The sequence below is a fragment of the Argiope bruennichi genome, chromosome 10, assembly GCF_947563725.1.
Source record: "Argiope bruennichi chromosome 10, qqArgBrue1.1, whole genome shotgun sequence".
Lineage (NCBI taxonomy): Eukaryota > Metazoa > Arthropoda > Arachnida > Araneae > Araneidae > Argiope > Argiope bruennichi.
Window position 1 is genome coordinate 2,186,753 of NC_079160.1, and position 19,678 is coordinate 2,206,430.

General features: G+C 31.6%; 2 protein-coding genes across 4 annotated transcripts in view; both read left to right on the forward strand.

Moving 5' to 3' along the window:
• LOC129988622 (uncharacterized) overlaps positions 1-11,289 on the forward strand; it is an 82,610-nt gene extending 71,321 nt beyond the window's left edge. The window contains exons 2-5 of the mRNA XM_056096888.1: positions 356-582; positions 6,318-6,387; positions 8,336-8,449; positions 10,979-11,289. Of these exons, the coding sequence (XP_055952863.1) occupies positions 356-582; positions 6,318-6,387; positions 8,336-8,449; positions 10,979-11,257 (690 nt within the window). The 3' untranslated portion in view covers positions 11,258-11,289. The remainder of the gene's footprint in view (positions 1-355; positions 583-6,317; positions 6,388-8,335; positions 8,450-10,978) is intronic.
• Positions 11,290-16,641: 5,352 nt separating this feature from the next.
• The window catches only part of LOC129988111 (cell adhesion molecule DSCAML1-like), a 578,154-nt gene continuing 575,117 nt past the window's right edge, over positions 16,642-19,678 (forward strand). For all 3 annotated transcript variants that reach the window (XM_056096237.1, XM_056096239.1, XM_056096238.1), the window contains exon 1: positions 16,642-17,048. In XM_056096237.1, coding sequence (XP_055952212.1) covers positions 17,000-17,048 — 49 coding nt within the window. In that variant the 5' untranslated portion in view covers positions 16,642-16,999. The remainder of the gene's footprint in view (positions 17,049-19,678) is intronic.

Below are 19,678 nucleotides of genomic sequence, written 5' to 3' on the forward strand. Positions count from 1 at the left end.
ATATCTACTTTTAACTTTGTAACATTAACTTAGCAACTCGAAAACAGAAGAGTCTGAAACATTTTTCGTAAATTTCAGTTTGCTAAGTTCTCGACCTTAACAATTCATCTTCTCATATTTATGTCAACCTTTTTTTGGGACAATTCATTCCTTCGAATAGAATATTCATTGAAACTATCCTCCGTTCAGATGATTCAGTACAAATAAATAAAGGTTAAAGGAAAATGATCAAATTCTAGCCCCTAATATATCCGCAGAAGTAATTTCCCTTACTGAAAGGTATGAATAGACAGTTTTACTAGAAATTTTAATTACTTAGTTAGAAAGCATTGAGCCTCTGTTTTATTTCTTTAAGCAACGAAGCAGCTCGGAGGAAGAAGTTTCTTCTGCAGTTGATCTACTCGAAGAAATGTCTTACAGATTGTATAGAAAATTAACTGATCCGAAAGATGAATTGGGTGATGAAGTTGATGGAGTTTCCGAGACTGATTCTAAGGATAGGGAAGTGTTTATAGATGCTTCAAGAGATTTTGCACTACACCTATATCTAAATCATGAGGAAGTGGAGGAATATGACGTGTGGTGCAAACCGTGTTGGAAATACTTCTGTTAAATGTTAAATCCTGTTAATAATCCTGTTAAATGTTAAAACAAAATAAATAAAGAAAAATAGATGACGAATTCAAGAAGAAAAAAAGAATGAAATCTCGTACTACTATATCCCAATTAATTCTAGAAATGTATAAAAAACTTTTTTTTTCTCATATGCATATTATTAATTGTTTTTCAAAACACACTGGTCTCCCGGACGTGCAATGCAAAAATGATTTTAAACAGAATTGTACCTGGGTTCGCAGTCCTGAATTATTAGATAGTGAGTTCATAAATTACAACGAACGCCAACCTATACTCAGTGATAGCACAAATGCATATCCGGGTGCACATTAGGGTGGAACGAAAATGGCCTTGATATATATTTTTTTTAATTTCAGTTTGGTAATAGTGGGGAAAAGTTACCTTTTAGGTTCAAAAAGAATTTTAAAAAATTTGGTTGTAATACAACCACATCTTGAGGTGCCACAAAGAGTTTAAAGTTTGTAAAAAAATGAAAAAATTATAAACTTTGAGAAAATATTTTATTATGAATTTTTAGTGCGTTTAATGTTACAAAGGATGATTTTAAATACATATATAAGCATCACAAGTAAACAAAATATTAATTACAAAATAAAACAATAGTAATAAAATACTTTTCAGTGTGAAATGTTGTGTTTCTTCTATATCATTAATGATTACGAATGTTACAACTGCAAAGTGTGTGTTTCTACTTTATTGCCACATTCAACTGTATTTTTTTTGTTCCAACTTTTGGCATACTCGCACGTGAATCAATTGTTGATCTTATGTAATCTTCTCTTGCGATTAAATCATAGACATTTTGAGCGGATTCGGTCTCCAATTTCACAGCTCTTTCCACTGCTTGCGTGTGACAAGGAAGACGGAGAAAGTCGATAACCAGGTCCACTATACTATTTGGCTGAGATCCAGATGTCTTGCGTATAAATATAATAATACCATTTAAATATATTATCAATATTACCCAAATGGTTATAGATAATATTGATACCTAGTTAGCTACCACAAGCACTTTGAAGAAGAAGAAAAAAAGTAAAGAAAATTGTTACGTTTAATCAAGACCGAACAAAAAAAAATACTAATGTGTCAGAAATGGTTACTGGCGACAATGACAAAGCTGAAAAAAAAAACCCAATCATTTTTACAAAAAAAGGCAAATTAACCAGATCTTTCAAATATATCTTAAGGGTTTGGCAGAGTACATTGTAAAAGTGTATGTGCTTGTGTGTTTTAATATTAAAACCTTCAGGTTCCAAACATCTGTTTAACTTTATCTCATATTCAAGGTATAACTCTATGACGATCTCAATAACGTAATAGAACCGATTATTCGATGAAATGAGTACTTTGTTGCTCCAGAAAATATCCTTTTGTCCATGCTAAGTAATGAACGTAAAATCCAATCAGAACTTGGTTTGAAGCGTGTTTTAAAAGCAAGAACAGAAAGTAGAGGCGAAGTCTGGAAATTTAAAATTCCAAAGATGAACTTCGATCCAAAGGCTTAATTAGACATGATCTCATGGCTTGAAAATTGTGAAACGAACTCCCCTTACCCTTTGTCAAAACATGTTTCCAGAGATTCTCTCAAAGTGTTATATATTTCATTTACAGAAGGATCCTTCTCTGAAGCAATTTTGAGGTCACGTCTAATATAACAGCAGATTCGTAAGTAGACAGTTCACCTTCAAGCAAATTACTAAATTTCCCAAAACACCAATGTCCATTTGCCTTGTCTTCTCTTATTTAGTCTTAGTCATTTTTACTCACAACAAAGCACACAAACTAACAAATCAGTTACATTAATCAATAACACAATAGAAGGAGCGGAGACGCCAGCTCAATTGAACTCGGTAAAGTTGCTGATCTGACACCAGCTCGGAGCTCTCTGACGCAGACTAATCTCCGCTTCTCCTCAATAACATCCGCTTCGAGATGACTTAGTATCTTAGATGCCATACCAATGCAATAGTAAAACTGTTTTTATATTTCTATTCCTATTATAACGCCAATTTAAAACATTTTATTTCATAATCGAGGCACTCAAAAATCTTAGAAAAAGTTCCAAAAAGTGTGTTTTTATGAAACTTTAACGTCCTTGCGGCACTTCCAAGATGTACAATATTTTTTATATTTTTAATTTGTCTTATCTACACCAAAAGTCAACTTTTCCGCACTATTCTAGATACAATAGCCGAAGCTGAACTTTGATTAACTGTAATAACGAACTATGTAAATATCAACGTAGCATTTAAATAGCGATTTACTTTATACACTAATATGCACTCTTACACTCTCCCAATAAATATTCCTTTTTTGTAATTCGCTGCCTCCTTCTGGATTTTTTCTTCCAATACCTTGTTTATCCTGAACGCCTAAGCACAACGAGAGCCAAGTAATTTGGCTAATCAGAGCGCTAGACCATTGGCATTTTAATTCCCAACTTTGTTTGAATATAATTATAATATGCAAACAATATTCATAATTTTTATATACAGTATACTCTCGAGCATCCGTTTCGCGACTATCCGGCTTCCGTAGTATTCAACCTAGTTTCCTTTTATCGTCATTCAATGAGGAATGCAAGGCCTTGCATTTGCAACATTGCCGTGGCATTGGAAGCGGGCTTCTGTTGCGATCCTCTTTACGTGCCAAAATACAAGTTGGGACAGGAAAAAAATAGCGATCTGTTGTTCTTTATTGCGTCAGTGTATAACGGACCTCAACTACTGCCGCTGTTTCTTATTTGTGTAAGCATTAATCAGTAACAAATAAAATCAGTTTGAGTCAAATTTCATAAGAACGAGGCCTACGATGTGCGTTAATGTTTTATTACTGTGTATGTTTTATGCATTTGTTTGGCATTATAGAATTTATGTTAAAATGCGAACAGTTTATGCCTTTTTAATTATTTTTTCTTTAATAAATTTTTGAAATGTGAATCGCAGTATATAAGCATATATAAACTATTCGTACAGAGCCTTATGTTTTAACTCGACACGTTACCGGCATTAGGCCGCGGCCGCCTTGACACTTTATGTGACTTGAGAGAAATGGAGAACTTAGTAGTCAATAAGAAATGAGAAAATAAGTATTATGTCAGAGAGTTTTGGTATAAAAACTCTGTTTTCTTGTATTGGGAGGCAAAGAAATAATTTCATAGAATTCCGGTTTGTTCGGTTATTTGATTATCTGACCTGCCCTTCCACCACATTAGTCCGGATACTCGGCAGTGTACTGTAATTTATATCATATACAAAAACATGAAATTCACAAACAGAATTTAAATATACATTCAGTATTCATAATTTTTTATATAATTTATATCATATAGAAAATGATATATCATATACATATGAAATTTAATAATTATAGGCTAGTGCTAAAAATTTATCAAAACATAAATAGTGTATAAAAATTAAGTATACATACAATATTCATAATTTTTATATGTTATATAATACAAAAACATGAAATTCAATAATTATAGATTAGCCCTGAAAATTTGTCAAAACATAATTCATGTAAAAACGCGTAAAATATGTGCACGTAATATTTTTTGCAAACGTCTCTATTTATTCCATATAAATATTGCAATAGCATAAGATGAAGAAGAATGCACGGCACAAAACTCATTAGTAAAATAAAATTAGCCCATTCCTTTAAAGTCCAAAACCATCATCTTTGCAGATTTCACAGTTCAAAACAGGCTCTTTAATCCAGTGGGATTTATAATCATTGATTTCTTTAGTAAAAATAGGATTCTTCTGGAATGAAATTCAACATTACTAAAATCATAAATGAAACATTGTGATCCAGTTTGTATTCACGTCCTTTTAAATAGAATTTGTGTAGATGAAAATTGTTTCACTCGTATGTGCAGACTCTCTAGAATTTCTCTATTGGAGGTGATAATGCCCGTAGGAAATTCTGGCAAAAGGACCTGCATATTTTCCTTCTCTAGTAAAACAGGAACCCGACAATCAAGATGGTTCCTGAGTTCGTCTAAATTCTTCATACTTGTGGTTACATCATCGAAAAGGGCAAACCTTTGGTATCGCCGAAGAAAAATCCAATCCAGCCAAAATCTACATTGCAATTGATGGCAGTGCCACTACACAAAGATCAAGGGATGTTTTCCCACAATTATAATCACCAATAAAAACGTGCATCGTTACTTAGGTAATTAAAACTTTCTAAAACATAATGAAACATTTAGTGAAACTTCGATATCAGATTTATTCATTGCTTTTAACCACTTTTAACGAATATTTTATAATAATAGTTAACATAAATGTTATATTTAAATGTTTAAAATGTAAATATTAAATGTTTACGTCATCTCACTTTGGATTGAATTATTTTAACAAGAAAACGCCAAATGTATGACATCCACGACTTCTCAGTTTCGCTTTAATCATATCCATACCATCATAATTAAAAACTAGCACTCATTTTTTAAACTTAATTAATTAATCACATCTAATTAAAAATGGTTTAAATGAAACGAATAATCTTAAATAATAGAATTCCTCTCTTTTGGAATTAAAACTGATTGAGTTATGAAAATTGAGTCTCAAATCTATAAAAACGCGCGATTTCATAACTCCCCATCGACCGCCTTGAAGAATCAGCGCTTGCACTTTTTCCAAGACTGAGTGTCTAAAATAATCAAACTGTTGATTGTTTTAAAGTAATAATATTAAAAGCTGTATAACAGTTAAATTGGATAGTAGAATTTTGAAACGTTAGATTTTCAAGAATATTTTATCAAATATGTTTCATAGAATCGATGGACAATTTAATTTTCATAATTACGAGTATTTTCATTTCAGGTGAATATATAGACGGAAATGAAATAAAATATTATTGACAACATTAAAATCCATTGGACGTAATTAAAATCCATTGGACGCCCATTGGATTATTGGACGTTATTCAAAAATTCAATTTTCTGCAATCATATTTTTTAAAGAAATTCGCTTGGTTTTAGTAAATAATTGTATTTATTGAAATTTTATCACTTCCGCTTCCTTCTTAAATTCAAATTTTTCTGGAGATCAGAGAAAATTAGGGTGATACATAGTAAAAATAACAGTGTATCATAAAGGCTGTAATAGAAAGCTTCTGTAATAGAAAGAGTTATATGACTGTCAAAATTGCAAGCTAAAATATATTTGGCTGTAGAATGAGAGACCAAATTACATAAAATGTATGATTGACAATTTTAGAGAGCATTACTCCTATGGAACTAGCTGATTGGTAAACGCGGTTTGTTTAACCATAAAATCACTGAAGTCATCTAACTGATACAAACACTTTGTATTGTGCAAAAGAAATAAAACAAACCCCATTGCACTTTGTAATTACAGTACATTAAAGAAACTCTCCCTCATAAGATATTTACTCGAATCACTAAAATGGACGAATTAGCATCAGATCTTAGTCAGAATAAAATGGAAAAAAGCTTTTACTAGGTTATATCCTTTTCAAATGAAACCGAATTAGGACTCTGACCTTCGAAGCCGGCGTCTGTTCTGCCTGTAACATTCCGAGTCGGTGCTAAACGTATTAAACGTTCGCTCGGAAGATTTTGTCTAAATTTGTATTGACTTGTTTGTCCAATTGTACTAAGCGGTCAATATATCTTGTGGTCACTTAGTGAATCATTAGCGCTATAAAAGGAGGATTATCCCTCGTCCACCACACACTCTAGATTTCTCTCCAGCTGTGGTTGCATCAGCTCTAGCACAGGTAAGTCGAAATGTACACTCTTTATCAAAAGTTTTGCAATCTTTAGATCGATACATTGCAAAGAATACAACTCAACAATAAAATGCCCTCATATGCCTGATGTTCGCATTTATATTATATCTGCAATATGAATTGCTCTTGCTCTGTTGCCATTACTATACAAACTAACTAGACGAATCAACGGGAAAAGCCATTCCAGTTATCCAATAGAATAAAATAAATATTTGAAACAATATGCGAGATTGATATTTTTTTACTAACGAACATTTTTGAGGTAAATGCCCCCCCCCCTCTCCACACTTCCATGAAAATTTTCGCAGAAAAGCAAGTGTTTTGATTGCAAACAGAGGACGCTGTTTCATGCATACTACATAAAGATGTGATATTTTATTTGCTGCTTTGTGGTAAGTTATTGAATGTTTAACCTTGATAATATTTTGATATAGAAAAATTTATTTAGGATATTCTTCAAACACTTTATTCAAAATTTTTATCGAGAGTGAAGATTTATGAATGTATTATAACAGAATAAAATTGAATTATACGCTCTGAAAACTTTCATTGGTAGACTATGCACTATTTAAAATAAACATATTCCTAAAGATTATTTAATTTAATTTTACTGTCTTGAACATTTAATTCAATTTTTACTCTACCTTCAATTATTTCCGCGTGATATTTCATTCATTCATTTAGCATTTCTACACCGTTTGGTTTTGAGGGACTCCTTGAATGATCCGTTAAAACTAATTAAGAAGATGGCATTTGCATGCATTTTGGCAGCCAGCGATAAGTTAGTGAGAATTGAGTTCTTAAAACTTTCTTGCATACGCTCTAATAAAGATGTGATTCCGGAGAACGCTTTACATGGTACTGGCAAACAATAGTTAAAAAATATTAACTTTGGCGGGAGTTTACCATTTTTATTGAATCTATCTTGTCACTCTTGGAGACAATTTTTTCGATTTAGGGTAAACGAAAATCAAATGTGTGTTTCAAACACGTTTTCCCAAACGATTGAAATAAAAACTTGACAAAGAACTGTACTTAAATATTAAAATGGATATATTTTAGTCACTGCTTTTTGAGTTATCGCGTTTTTATGTTTCTGAAAGTACAGATCGATAGACGGTCGATCCCTCGTTGGATGTGGCTCAGGCATTTGACAGTATAGATGTTAAATCAGTGTAGCGAATTTTATCTATCTACCTTTCTTCCTTTGGTAGGTATAGTGTTAACTCATATTCGAACAGTCGGACAGACAGCCTTCCTCTGAACGGATTTTGCCCAAAATATAATAGAAATCTACACATTTGGTATAAAGACTGTATATCGAATTTCGCCGGTCTAACACAAAGCGTTTTTGAGCTCTCTCTTAGTCACAGGCATAAGGCCAAAAATATATTTTTCAAACTTCGTTAGAATTTGGAGTTCCAATTTTTTGATGATTTCAATAGTTTCTTTCTACTGAGCGCAAGGGAAGCCTGTATAGAGAAGAAAAAACAAAGCTTTCTGGCTTGATTAATGACATAGCTATTGTCAGTGTTTACGGTACCATATGAAGATTCTTTCTTTTTGGTTAGTGTGAAAACAAGAAATGATAAGATTACGATATTTAATACACTAGAAAATAAAATAAAGGACATTATTCATGAACAATGCCTCTCTAATGTTGGAATTTTATTTTTCGCAAGCGTATTTCAAAGAAAGCCTCTAACCTAAACGGACTAAATTTATGGATTTTTTTATACATTCAGGATATCAAATATAAACAAAAATATGTGTGAGAAATATTAATCCTGTACGACCTGCTACGGAATGCTAATTTGAGGAAGACAGATACGCATCAGATACGAGTGCGAGTTTCTTATTATACAGTCCATCGTGAAATAATTCCCCCCCCCTGAATTTTGCGTCGTTTTGTAATCGGTAAATGTTTTTGTTTCAGAGGAAAAAAATGATGTACAGTCATGGCCTTTTCGCATTTGTGTTTGTGTTCGTTTGCTGGAGAGCAGTAAAGACTCAAGAATCCCCCGATGAAGTTCAGAGAGGATCCAATGAAGTAAGAATTATCAAAAGTTTTGTTTTAGAACTTATATCCGTTCGACGATAGAACTCCTGTTGAAATGAAATAATCACCCGAATTGGAGTTTCTACCCTCTCTATGTAACCGTCACTTTGGGGAAAGCTGGGCACGGTCTCTGCATCAAATCCTTCGTTTATAGATTGAGAATAACAATGCCAGAATTTGATGAATTTCGAAAGTATTACGCACGGGTAAAATAATCGGAGGTAAAATAAAGCCGGTATTATGTTAAATTATAAAATATCACTTATTCTGTTTTAGCTTTATTATTCAGGGTTGAAATTTAACGTGGAATTATAAAAGGAAGAAAGATATCAAAAAGAATCCCAAGTCACTAAGAAAATTATGACTGAAAATACAAATGGATGAGCTATTATCAGGCACAGAGTTAATGAAATTTCCTACTAAGATGAAAGTTTAGACGAACTTGGTGTAAGAATCTCTATCGCAAATATCTGCGAAGTAATGAGATTTTTGAAGAGACATTCCACATCCTGCACTGCCACAAAGCGTGCATAATCGTGAATGGGAATCTTTCATTGATCAAATGCTGAGAAAGGGGATGGGGCAATTTTCAAGAGTAATTTATCACTAATTCAAGATAGATTATATGTTATTGGCTTTATTAATTCTATTGCTTATTTGGAGCCCATTTGGAAGTAATTACATGCTTCATTTCAGAATAGATCTAGTTATTTAGAACCTTGTTCACATGTTTCATGCGGCATCAGAATCGACAACTTCTCTAAAAAACTTCAACATCGTTTAAAACTATCAAAACAATATACATATCCTTGAAATTGTACACTTATAATCGATGGGAATTTGTTCAATAACATTAAACTAAACACTTTCTTTGAATCTGTGCCATTTTCAGGCGTCTTCTTATGTAGCAGACACCTGTTAAACATGGTTTTCAACGATTCAACAACATTTGACTAATAGAAATAACAAGCTTGATTCAGAATTCACACTTTTGTCATAGGGCAAATTTGTATTAGTATCAGAATCTAAAAGCTTAAAAAGTTCTATTCTTTAAAGCATAACTTCAGGGATGATTTAATCAGCAGCAATTCCGTACGTACGCCGGCAAATGTTAACCAAAATCATTCATGTTCTTAATAGTTTGAAATACTTCACTATATTCAAAAATGCTTCAATAATTAAATCAAAAATAAATTTTGCACCTTTCGCCTGGAGATCAGACTGATCATTTATCATGCAAATATTACCATAAAAACGCACTTTAATTGCATGATTTATTTCAATTCAATTTCAATAACATCTCGCTTTGAAGTACAAATGGAGATATCTTAGCCAATTTAATTCCCTATTAGATGATGAAAGCTAAGTCTGAGCCGGCACTGCCTCTGCAAATTTTCACACCATATCTGTGGGGAATGTTAGACCACCAACGTGTTGAGACAATACGAGATGATGCGAAGCGGTAAATGATCACGATGTTAGCCCCCCTCCCCCTTGCACCTTTCAAAGTATTCGATGCATGATTCATTCCAAAACCATTCATTAGCAGAAAAAGACACGAGCGAATTTCAATTTATCCACAGGTGAAGAATCAAAGGTTATATTTTTATTTTGCCATCCTTTATGAAATTATAAGACATTAAATTGATCAGGCAATAAATTATTTAAAATACTAAGGAGAAATTCTTCCATATACAGCTTAACTTTCTTGATATACTTTTAATTTGAAGGTTAACTGCAGTAAGAAAACATACAAAATGATATCTATTTACAAAGTTAGTGAAACAGATGCATATTTCTGTATACATTGATGTATACATGCCGCTATAGCTTTGTGCCAACTAATTTATAGCGCAAAATGTTGGCTTAATATCACAGCAAAAATTATTATTAGAACTGAGTTGAGTCCAATATATGAAATAATAAACATTTTCTTTAATACAAGTACTCCCACTCACAAAACATGGCTTTCATGTGTTTATATTTTAAAATAATCCTTTCTAATCCATACGATGTATACTTATCACCAAATTAAACAATATTTAAATATTCATTTTACACTATTTAAGCACATTCATTTCCAGTTGCTATGTACAAGAATTTCAGAAATCACAAAAGCTATTAATAAGCAGTTTGGTCATAATGTAGTTTTATCGATCAAATTATCAATTAGTTATAATTATTTTGAAATAGAATTATACTAAAATTAAAAGGAAGGCTATACAGAAAGAAGTGACTGGAAAGAAGGTTGGTATAAGTCTTATCAAAGTTTTCGATAAAACGAAACCTTGTTTTTTTTTTTTTTTCAATTTCTTAAATCAAATAGCGAAGTATTTTGATTAAAATATTTTTTCATTAATTAGTTACCACGATTAAGAAACCATATTAACTTTTTTAATAAACTAAATTGATTCCTTTCCTTAGATCTATCTCAATTTCAAAAATATTTTCATATACCATTACTAGGAAAACGATTTTTTTAAAGGGCTGATGGTTAATTTTATTCGCATTTATTTTCAGAACCATCTTGCAGCGGAGCGCATGATGAGGTACACCCCCGACATGCGACTGGTCCTGAATGGTTTACTCCGGTACGAAAACGCCATTTCCAAAAAGCCCGAGGAATCGTTGCCTTACCCCTTCTTCCACCTAACGAACAGGAGTATCAAAGGATCCCTCCCACCTGTTGATGATCCGCTCGCCGTTCTGGCCACGGGATTCATGGGCTCCAGAGGGAAACGTGACGATTATGACGAAATCCCCGTCTTCGCTAATGGATTTCCCGCCGGCAGAGGCTGAAGACAAACTGACATTCATTTTTTTAAGATTAAATACAGATTATTTAAAATGAATAAATATGCATTTCATTAATACCTGCTTCCGTAGTTACTGTATAGTTCGTTTCCTTGCCCTAAGCAGGTTCACTCACTTAAAGGATTTAGAGTCTAATCTGAAGGAATGAACAAAATGAGGGGGGAGGACATAACAATATTTTTATCAACTGAAATTTTTGAATTGGCTATCCAAAAAAAAAAAAAAAAAAAAAAAGCCTAGTTTGCATCCGAATATGTTATCAGATAAAATGTGGAAAAATGGAAATTTTTAACACCGCTTATGCTTGTTTAAATATTCTCAGATAAAATGTTTAAAGGAAAAAGTTATAGGTATTTAAAGGACTCGGAGCCGTAAGCTATAAAACGAAATGATTGTTTCAATAGATCAAGTGTAAATTTTAAAATAATATCAATTTGGAAAAAGAAAAAAAAAATCTTTTTTTTTTTTTTTATTATTATTAAATTTTAGAGAAATGTCTGGAGTTCCATTTAAATATATTACATAAAAAGAAGTAAATGGTGAAAAATTTCAGATCAATATCTGCATTTTTTTTTTAATTTTACTTTGCATAAGGAAAAAGATCGTCGTAAAATATCTGTAAGTGCTTTTTTATCAATCAAAATCCTATTCTAAAAATGTTGCTCTTCGATTCCAAAGGATTATCATAATGATCGACTTATTTAAGGAAATGGTGAAAATTAAATTAAAAAAAAAAGCTTTATTTTTTGACGACCGAAAATAAACACTCGAAAAACATTAAAAAGTAGGGTCTATGAGTATACCAGTCTTCGAACAATTCATTCAGGCTTGGAAACTGAGGTAAAATACTTACCTAAAATTGTATTGGATTGCAACAAACTAAGAATAAAAAGAAGAAAGAGAGCCGAAATATTATTAAATGAAGGGAAAGATCAAAAGGATTTAACGAAATAACAGGAATCGAATATTACTGGGGCAGCACAGATGTGAGTCAAAGTTCAACCTTTTAATGAACTTTACGGAATCAAATTTCTTTTGTGCTGTCAGAAACGCGAATAAAGTGGAAATCGCCGGGGCAGACGAAATCATCCCCATTACCAGATCTGCCACAGTACACAATTGGGGCTATTCTGTAGTTTCGGATCTCGTCTTCTAGCCATGTTCGCTGTGCACTAAAATTTGAATCACATCCTCACTTCTCCCATTCCGTCAGTTGGACATGTTAACAGATATTTGCACCATATGTTTGCTTTCTTAGTATAAGAATGAATGATCTTTTATGAAGCTCGCTAAATACATTTATTTTCTACTAGAAAAATATACATTGTTTCCTTAGTTAAGATGCATTTAGAGCAAAAAAAAGGGCTTTCGAGATGATAAGCTATGATATTTATCATATTCAATATTACTCCTAACTAAGAAGTACTTTTGTTAAATGAGAAATATTCTAAAAGAATGGATTTATAAGAGCCTTCGATATATTTAATAGGAATTTTTCTCGTTTTTGACATCTTTCTTTATGTTGAATTATTTTGGAAAATTACTTTAGAATTTCAACCTTGAACATAAACTACGATAATACATTTTATTCTTTTTGGTGATGACCGGTTTTGATATTTTTATCTTTTGGTATACAATGACAAGTCTATCTCACGCATCGAAGGGCGGAATTTTTAATTTTAGATATTCAATTAATTGAAAGTATTGCAATGTAAGAATCATTCAAAAACACGGCAATATTACATAAGTCCTTATATTACTTTGGGAATTAAAATAATAATAAATGTCCCAAATAGGATGCGCCATGAATTAGGAAGATAAGTGAAATCATATGTAAGGAATTAAGAATAAAATTCGTTATATAATTTTTTTTTTCGATTTCAGCAGTTTACATTAAAAGGGAGGACTCTTTTATGAAACAAGTTGTTCTTGATCTTTTAATCGAATAATTGTTCCGCTCTTAAAAATATCCATTAATCGATGGATTTTTCGAATTCCCAGAAATTAAATTTTCTTTCTTATGTTAAGATTTTCTATGTTTGAAAAGGTTATTGAAAATTTATAATTATTACTTTAAAAGTTGACATGTTTCTGTAAAATACGCTCAAAATAATTTACCCTAATGAAAATCATTTAATAAATTATTTCAATACTATGACTATTGTTCATATCTTTCAGGCATAGAAAATTGCTTTACTATTAACATTTTAATTTATTTTTATATATTTCAAAAATCTTACAGCTTAAATGATGTTTTAACTTTATATTTAACTGTGTAAAACTTATGTTTGATTTTAGAAAAATTTCGTTCTTTATAGAACCTGGCAAACACAAAATAACTGAATATTAATGTGAAACAGTATATCAAACGATTAAAAAAAGGCATTCGATCTGATCTTAATGAGTGCAAAATATTTCAGAAATATAATATTTATCAAACATTATTCATTTATGTATTGTTTTGTCAGCCGAATGTGAATCAGCCGAAAAGTGTTTATATTTTTTTCCTTCAGGAGGAAATGTTGGCGATTACTAATCAGTATAATTTCAGATAATTTCATTTAGCAATGTGCAGATGATATGAATTTGAATAAATGAAATAAGTGGTTTTGAAAGTAGAAGTTTTATAGAGAGAAAAACTGATGAAGAGTCAGTCAGACAGACTAAGAGATTTTGACAGGATTTCTTTTCATTTCAAAACTGAAGTTTCATGAAAACTTAGGTTTTGAATTATTATTCGAAATTGAATAATAAACTATAAAAAATTCATTTTCAGAAAGAAAAAGCATTCGGTATTTGAAAATAAATTCAAAACTGAAAAGGTAAAAAGTATATCCAAGTGGATTACAAATTGAGAAGAAATGCGTTTCATAGATCGATTGTTGGTTTTCATAGTTTGAGACAAATGCAATTTATCCGATGTATATATATTTATTCATAAGACGTGCACTTTTAAATCAAACACAGTTTTGGAAATATTTTTTTCAATATAAAAATATTTGTTTTTTAGAATATATATATATATTTTTTAACGTTTGAATTTACATTTCCTTATAATCCAAAATTCTTTTAAAAAAGCAAAAAATAATATTTTGAAAACATAGAGATCGAAATGTTTCTTAATTTAATAGATAATTTATCATTCTTATTTCAAGGATTTTCAATTTAATTAGAAATTTCAAAAAAGCCTCCTTTTAAATGGGAAAACCTTTGCCAGATAATACATATTTTAATTTTTAAACAGTGACTTTACTTTTAAATTTTACTTTTTAATTATTATATCTATTGAAATATTAAAATATATTATTTACAAATATTAATACATATTATCTAGAAAATAATTCAAATTTTTCTTTCTGTCTCTCTCTCTCTCTCCCTATATATATATATATTAGGGAGCTTTTCCCCCTTCTCGCTTTCGCTGACCAACCTCGATATTGTCCGATACCGTACACAATGTCCCAGTTAGCAAGTTTTTAAACTGCACTGGCCATTCTTTCAATGAGGAGGCTTAACCATTCCATGATGGAAACATGCTTTTTTTTATCGGTCTAGTTCCGATTCAAAACTCACAATGAGAACATTCTTTGCTATATATCTCCAAAATCTAAATATTCAATCGATTTTTCACAACTTAGCAGCTTCACTGTCAGCTTCTCTTCCCAAATAGTCAGAAACTCGCTTTGTCACACGTTCTTCGCGTTCTTTCTTCGGCTGATGCCGCTGACTGCTCCATTGCTGTTTGAAAAAATAATGCGGTGTCAACACATGTATTGCTTTGGTATTCGGGGGATTGTTAGCCTAGAGACGAAAAGTTTTCGCCAACTGAAAAACTTCGAGAGCTATTAGTGTTTCAACAAGCGGTGCGTATAAAAGTAGAATTAACGAATAATATTGTTTTAAGCTCACTTGCTGTTCATTAAAGCTTTACTTTTAATTTCTTGAAGCCATTTCACCGTCAAGCGCAATATAAATACTTACTAGGACGCAATAATAATTTTCATAAAATATTTCCAATAATACTGATAAAACAATTCTCAAATGTCATGGGTCATGTGACGCGTCATCTACCAATTACAAAGCGAATAAAACACAATGTTTATATATAAAAATTGTTTATAATTTATATATATATATATATTAAATGTTTTTTACATGATATTCATTTTCAATCTTTCTCACATGGTTTCAGAATATCAATTCACAAAATTTCCAAAATCGAATGAATGAATCTGTAGATTCCGTGCATAACAAAAATCTTCCATTTTTATTAATATGCTGTACTCGAAAACTTTTTTCATCATTTCGAATGCCTTTGAAACAAATGTTTTCAGCGCGAGAAGGGGAGAATTTTGTAACATTTTTTCCCCTATTTGCATAATAATTTTTTGAAGTAAAATTTCTCTTTGGTGTTTCTTTTTTGCTTTCTCGCAGGTTAAAATTGGTATTTTCGTAATCAGACGTTGGTAATTCCATCCATTTCACTTTTTTTTAGATAAAACATTTTAAATATTTTCTGTTGTTTTTCGTCATCAGAAGTATGGTTCTACGAAACTCGATTCCATCGAAGGTTCCTCGGTTTCACGGGCCTGTTGCATCTTCCATCCGCCTTCCAGCTGATGTGATAAAGACATTCGAAGAAGAGAGGGGGTCAAGCTTCATTCTTGTAATTTCGCCTTGCAGCATCAAAAAATGCAGTCTGGCCCACAGAAGTCTTTTTCGAAGGTTAACTTTCATTAAATCTAATTTTAATAAAGTTTCGATCCCCATTTTGATGCTACAAAAAGGCAATTTTGTGAAGGAATTCTTTGATTTTAATTGATCATTTGATGGCAACTGAGCTCTTCAAACATCTATAGAGTGAGATGACATTTGATCATCAACGATGCAAAATATATCGGATCTGCATGTGAAGCGGAAATTTCTTGGAGTCGAGTGTGCCTCTTGTAGAGCATATTAATACATTCAAATTCCACGACCCACGCCTGCGTCTCATTAGATGGCCTCTTCTTTACTGTGTCTTAACTAAAGTAATCTGTGTTAGGTATAATTAATTTCTTCACCGAAGTCATATAATGGTATCAGAAAGAGTCAACCAGAATAAGTTAAACTAAATTAGATACTTTTGGTCATTGAAATGTGTAATTCTCACGCCTGCATCCGCAATTATTTTCTTCTTTTTCTTATGATTTTTCTTGATTATTTGGTGATCCCATACAGAAGCCTTCTTCCTCTTCATTCTGAAAACTCCGAGTTGTGGAGAGCGCCAGTGTCGGTGTCTCCAACACGCATGCGTCGTCACTGCCAGTCTTCCGTTGGTCATCTCCCAACTCCGATTCATTCAACGCCGGCAAGTTTGAGACGACAACATGGAAACGACGGCCGCCGTTTGTTTCCGACCGGCAGGGCGCACGCATTGTTGTGCCGAACGTGGGCGCATTTGATTCCTTTTCATTACTGTTGGCCGCGATCCCTCACAGCAGGCGAATTAAACGGTCGACTTGGAATGAAAAGTTGACTTTCCTGCCTCGCACGTGGCGGGTCGGCGCTTTCTGAAACATGGATTACTTTTGTCGGTTGCCTTCGCAGCTTGATTCGGCGAAATGTCGGCCGACGATTTGGCTTGGATCTGAATTTTAGGTTTCGACATTTTTTCTCGCTATCAAAAGTGGTGCGGGGCAAAACTTCTGTGATATATGATCAGTACTGTTCAAAAGAACTATCAACATGGTGTCCCACTTCACTTTGCATCTAGTCGTAGCTGTTACGTTCTCTGGTAAGTTTTGTTAATTATTTTAAAGTGTTTCGTTTATTTTCTCTGAAATTTTATTAATAACTCTTTAGTAGATATGGCTTGCTTTCCCTATCGTGCGAATTTAAGATGAACTTTTGCAATTGATGTTATGTTCTTTTAATTTACAGAACTTCGAGGAATGCGTCTAACGGCGCCGGGGCAGACAATATTTTTGAAGAATGAATTATAACAAACTTTATTGAAATTCAGGAAATAATTCAATATTTTCGAACATACACATAAAACATAACAATAGTGTCATACATGTTGCGGCTATTAAAGCGTTAACAAAATTTCATTAGCACTTTAAATAATTTTATTTATTCACAAATTGTCATTTGTATTCTTTAATTTAATTTTGTGTTATTCTTTATTAACAATTTCTAGGAGAAAGTTTGGCTTCTAGCAGTTTTCGAGTGCAAAGTCTAGCCGCGTCTATGTGCAAACAATATCTAAAAGTTTAGAAATAGTTGAAAGATAGTGAATTTTCATTTCATTTAAGATTAAATTCATTAAAATATTCTTGTGTAAAATTACTTATGTATTAAAACTACTAATCAAAAGTAATTTTTATTGTATATATTATAATTGTATGCATTCTTTTAAAAAATAATTTATTTGTCCGGCACTGGCATTCAATCGGTTGTTAATTTTATTTTTAAAATGATGAAATAAAGGGAATAGATGCGAATTACTTCATAATACTCCAATGAAATGAACTAATCTTGCCTAATCGAAATTTCAAGTCATTATATTTCGTGTAATTGTCTTTTTCTTAATTAAATTTTACAAATGTACTATTTCAAGATGAGGTTGTACATTTTGTGATCATTAAGACCTTTGGATAAAATACCTCATATTCAGATTGGCAGTGCAAAAGAATTGCTTCTATCACTTCAAATCCACATCAGGATATGGATAATTTTTTTTTCATTGTTGAAAAAAATTTATCCATTCCTAAAATATAATCTATACTTAATAATTGATGAATGAAATTTTTAACCTGAGAATAGAATCATTGCAGCTAACTAACCATTTTGTAAAAAGTATTTTTTCTATTCTTACAGAAAAGAAATCTATTCATTTCAAATAAAGCACAATTTTTTTTTCATTTTCTCTCTCTGTATATGTACATGCTCGGTAAATGCAATAAGCAAGAGATTATGTTTAATTATCGGAGTATATTATGTATAATTACTAGAGATTGTGAAATAATTTAATAATTATCATGCATAATTATTAAATTATGTATAATTGTATGTATTTTTATTTCTAATCATCATTATATTTTTTGGTGATTATAAAAAAAAAATCACATAATCTTCGGATTAACCATATTTTATATTTACACACACATATATAAATTATGCATAACAATATATGCATCCATATTTCTATACAATTTCCATACCTTACTTACTTTTCACGTACATGAACTACACGAAATAAATGAATAAAAAGAGCTGTTTCAGATCTGGATTTAACTCCCTGCGAAATACGAACCCTGACTCAGAATTTATTATTCTTCGTTAACAATGCCTCTTTGTCTGTTTGTGAAAAAGATAAATAAAAACGCAATAAGCTAGAGAGATGAAATTTTGGTACGTGATATTTACATTAAAATTGTAATTTTGGACAAAATTGGAAAACGGTTGCCATCCGGTCGTCCATGTATCCAAAGTGATAATTCAAAAATACAAAAGGTTTGATTGATGAAATTTGGCACATGGCATTTATGATCAAATTAATAGACCTGTATAATAAGATATGGAATAAGTTTGCCTATCAATTTATTTATTCCTACATATGTCTAACAGGTATTAAATCTCATCAGTTACTCCTCCAACATATAATAGTTTGAATAATACAATGATTGAAAGTCGGTCTGAGAAGACTGGCTAAACATATATTTCATAACATAAAAAACCATACCGTCATAAGTGAAAAACATACTGTATGCAAATAAATATACAGAAAAAAGAAAATACTAACAAAAAATAAGACAAACAATGATCAAATTAATTGAGTGCAGAATTGTATTCACAATAATATGCGTCGGAATGGCCAAATAATAACATAAAAACGTGTTTTTTCGTGTGTGCGAGGAAAAATATCTTAAAAACAAACTATATAAATGGAATGTAGCATAAGGTTCGATGAGACATCCTAATGCAGACAGATAGCAATTTTAGAGGAAATAAGTCACGGCGATAAGGGCAACAGGTATCCTTGATTTTCTTTAAAATGCGTCGTATTGTGATAGTATGAGATATTTGAGAAGCCAGCATTATTGTGAGAGGAATATTGTGATAGCCTCTCGTATAATGTATCATGCCACAAAAAATCGTGAGCTTTTTCTCGTCTAGCGTGACATGGGGTGCACACAAGATGAATCAAACAGAAAAGTAAATGTGTACACTTGTATACAGTTTATTATGAAAGAGCGACGAGGTTTAGCTTTTGAGGAAGTTACATCTCACTTACAATATGCACATTTACAAATTAGAGGCATATTTGAATAAGCATAAATTTGGAAGCTAATGCACCCCCCGTATAATGATATTCCTATTGAGAGTTATCTCTCTTCTATACTCTAAAGCAATGCACAGTAT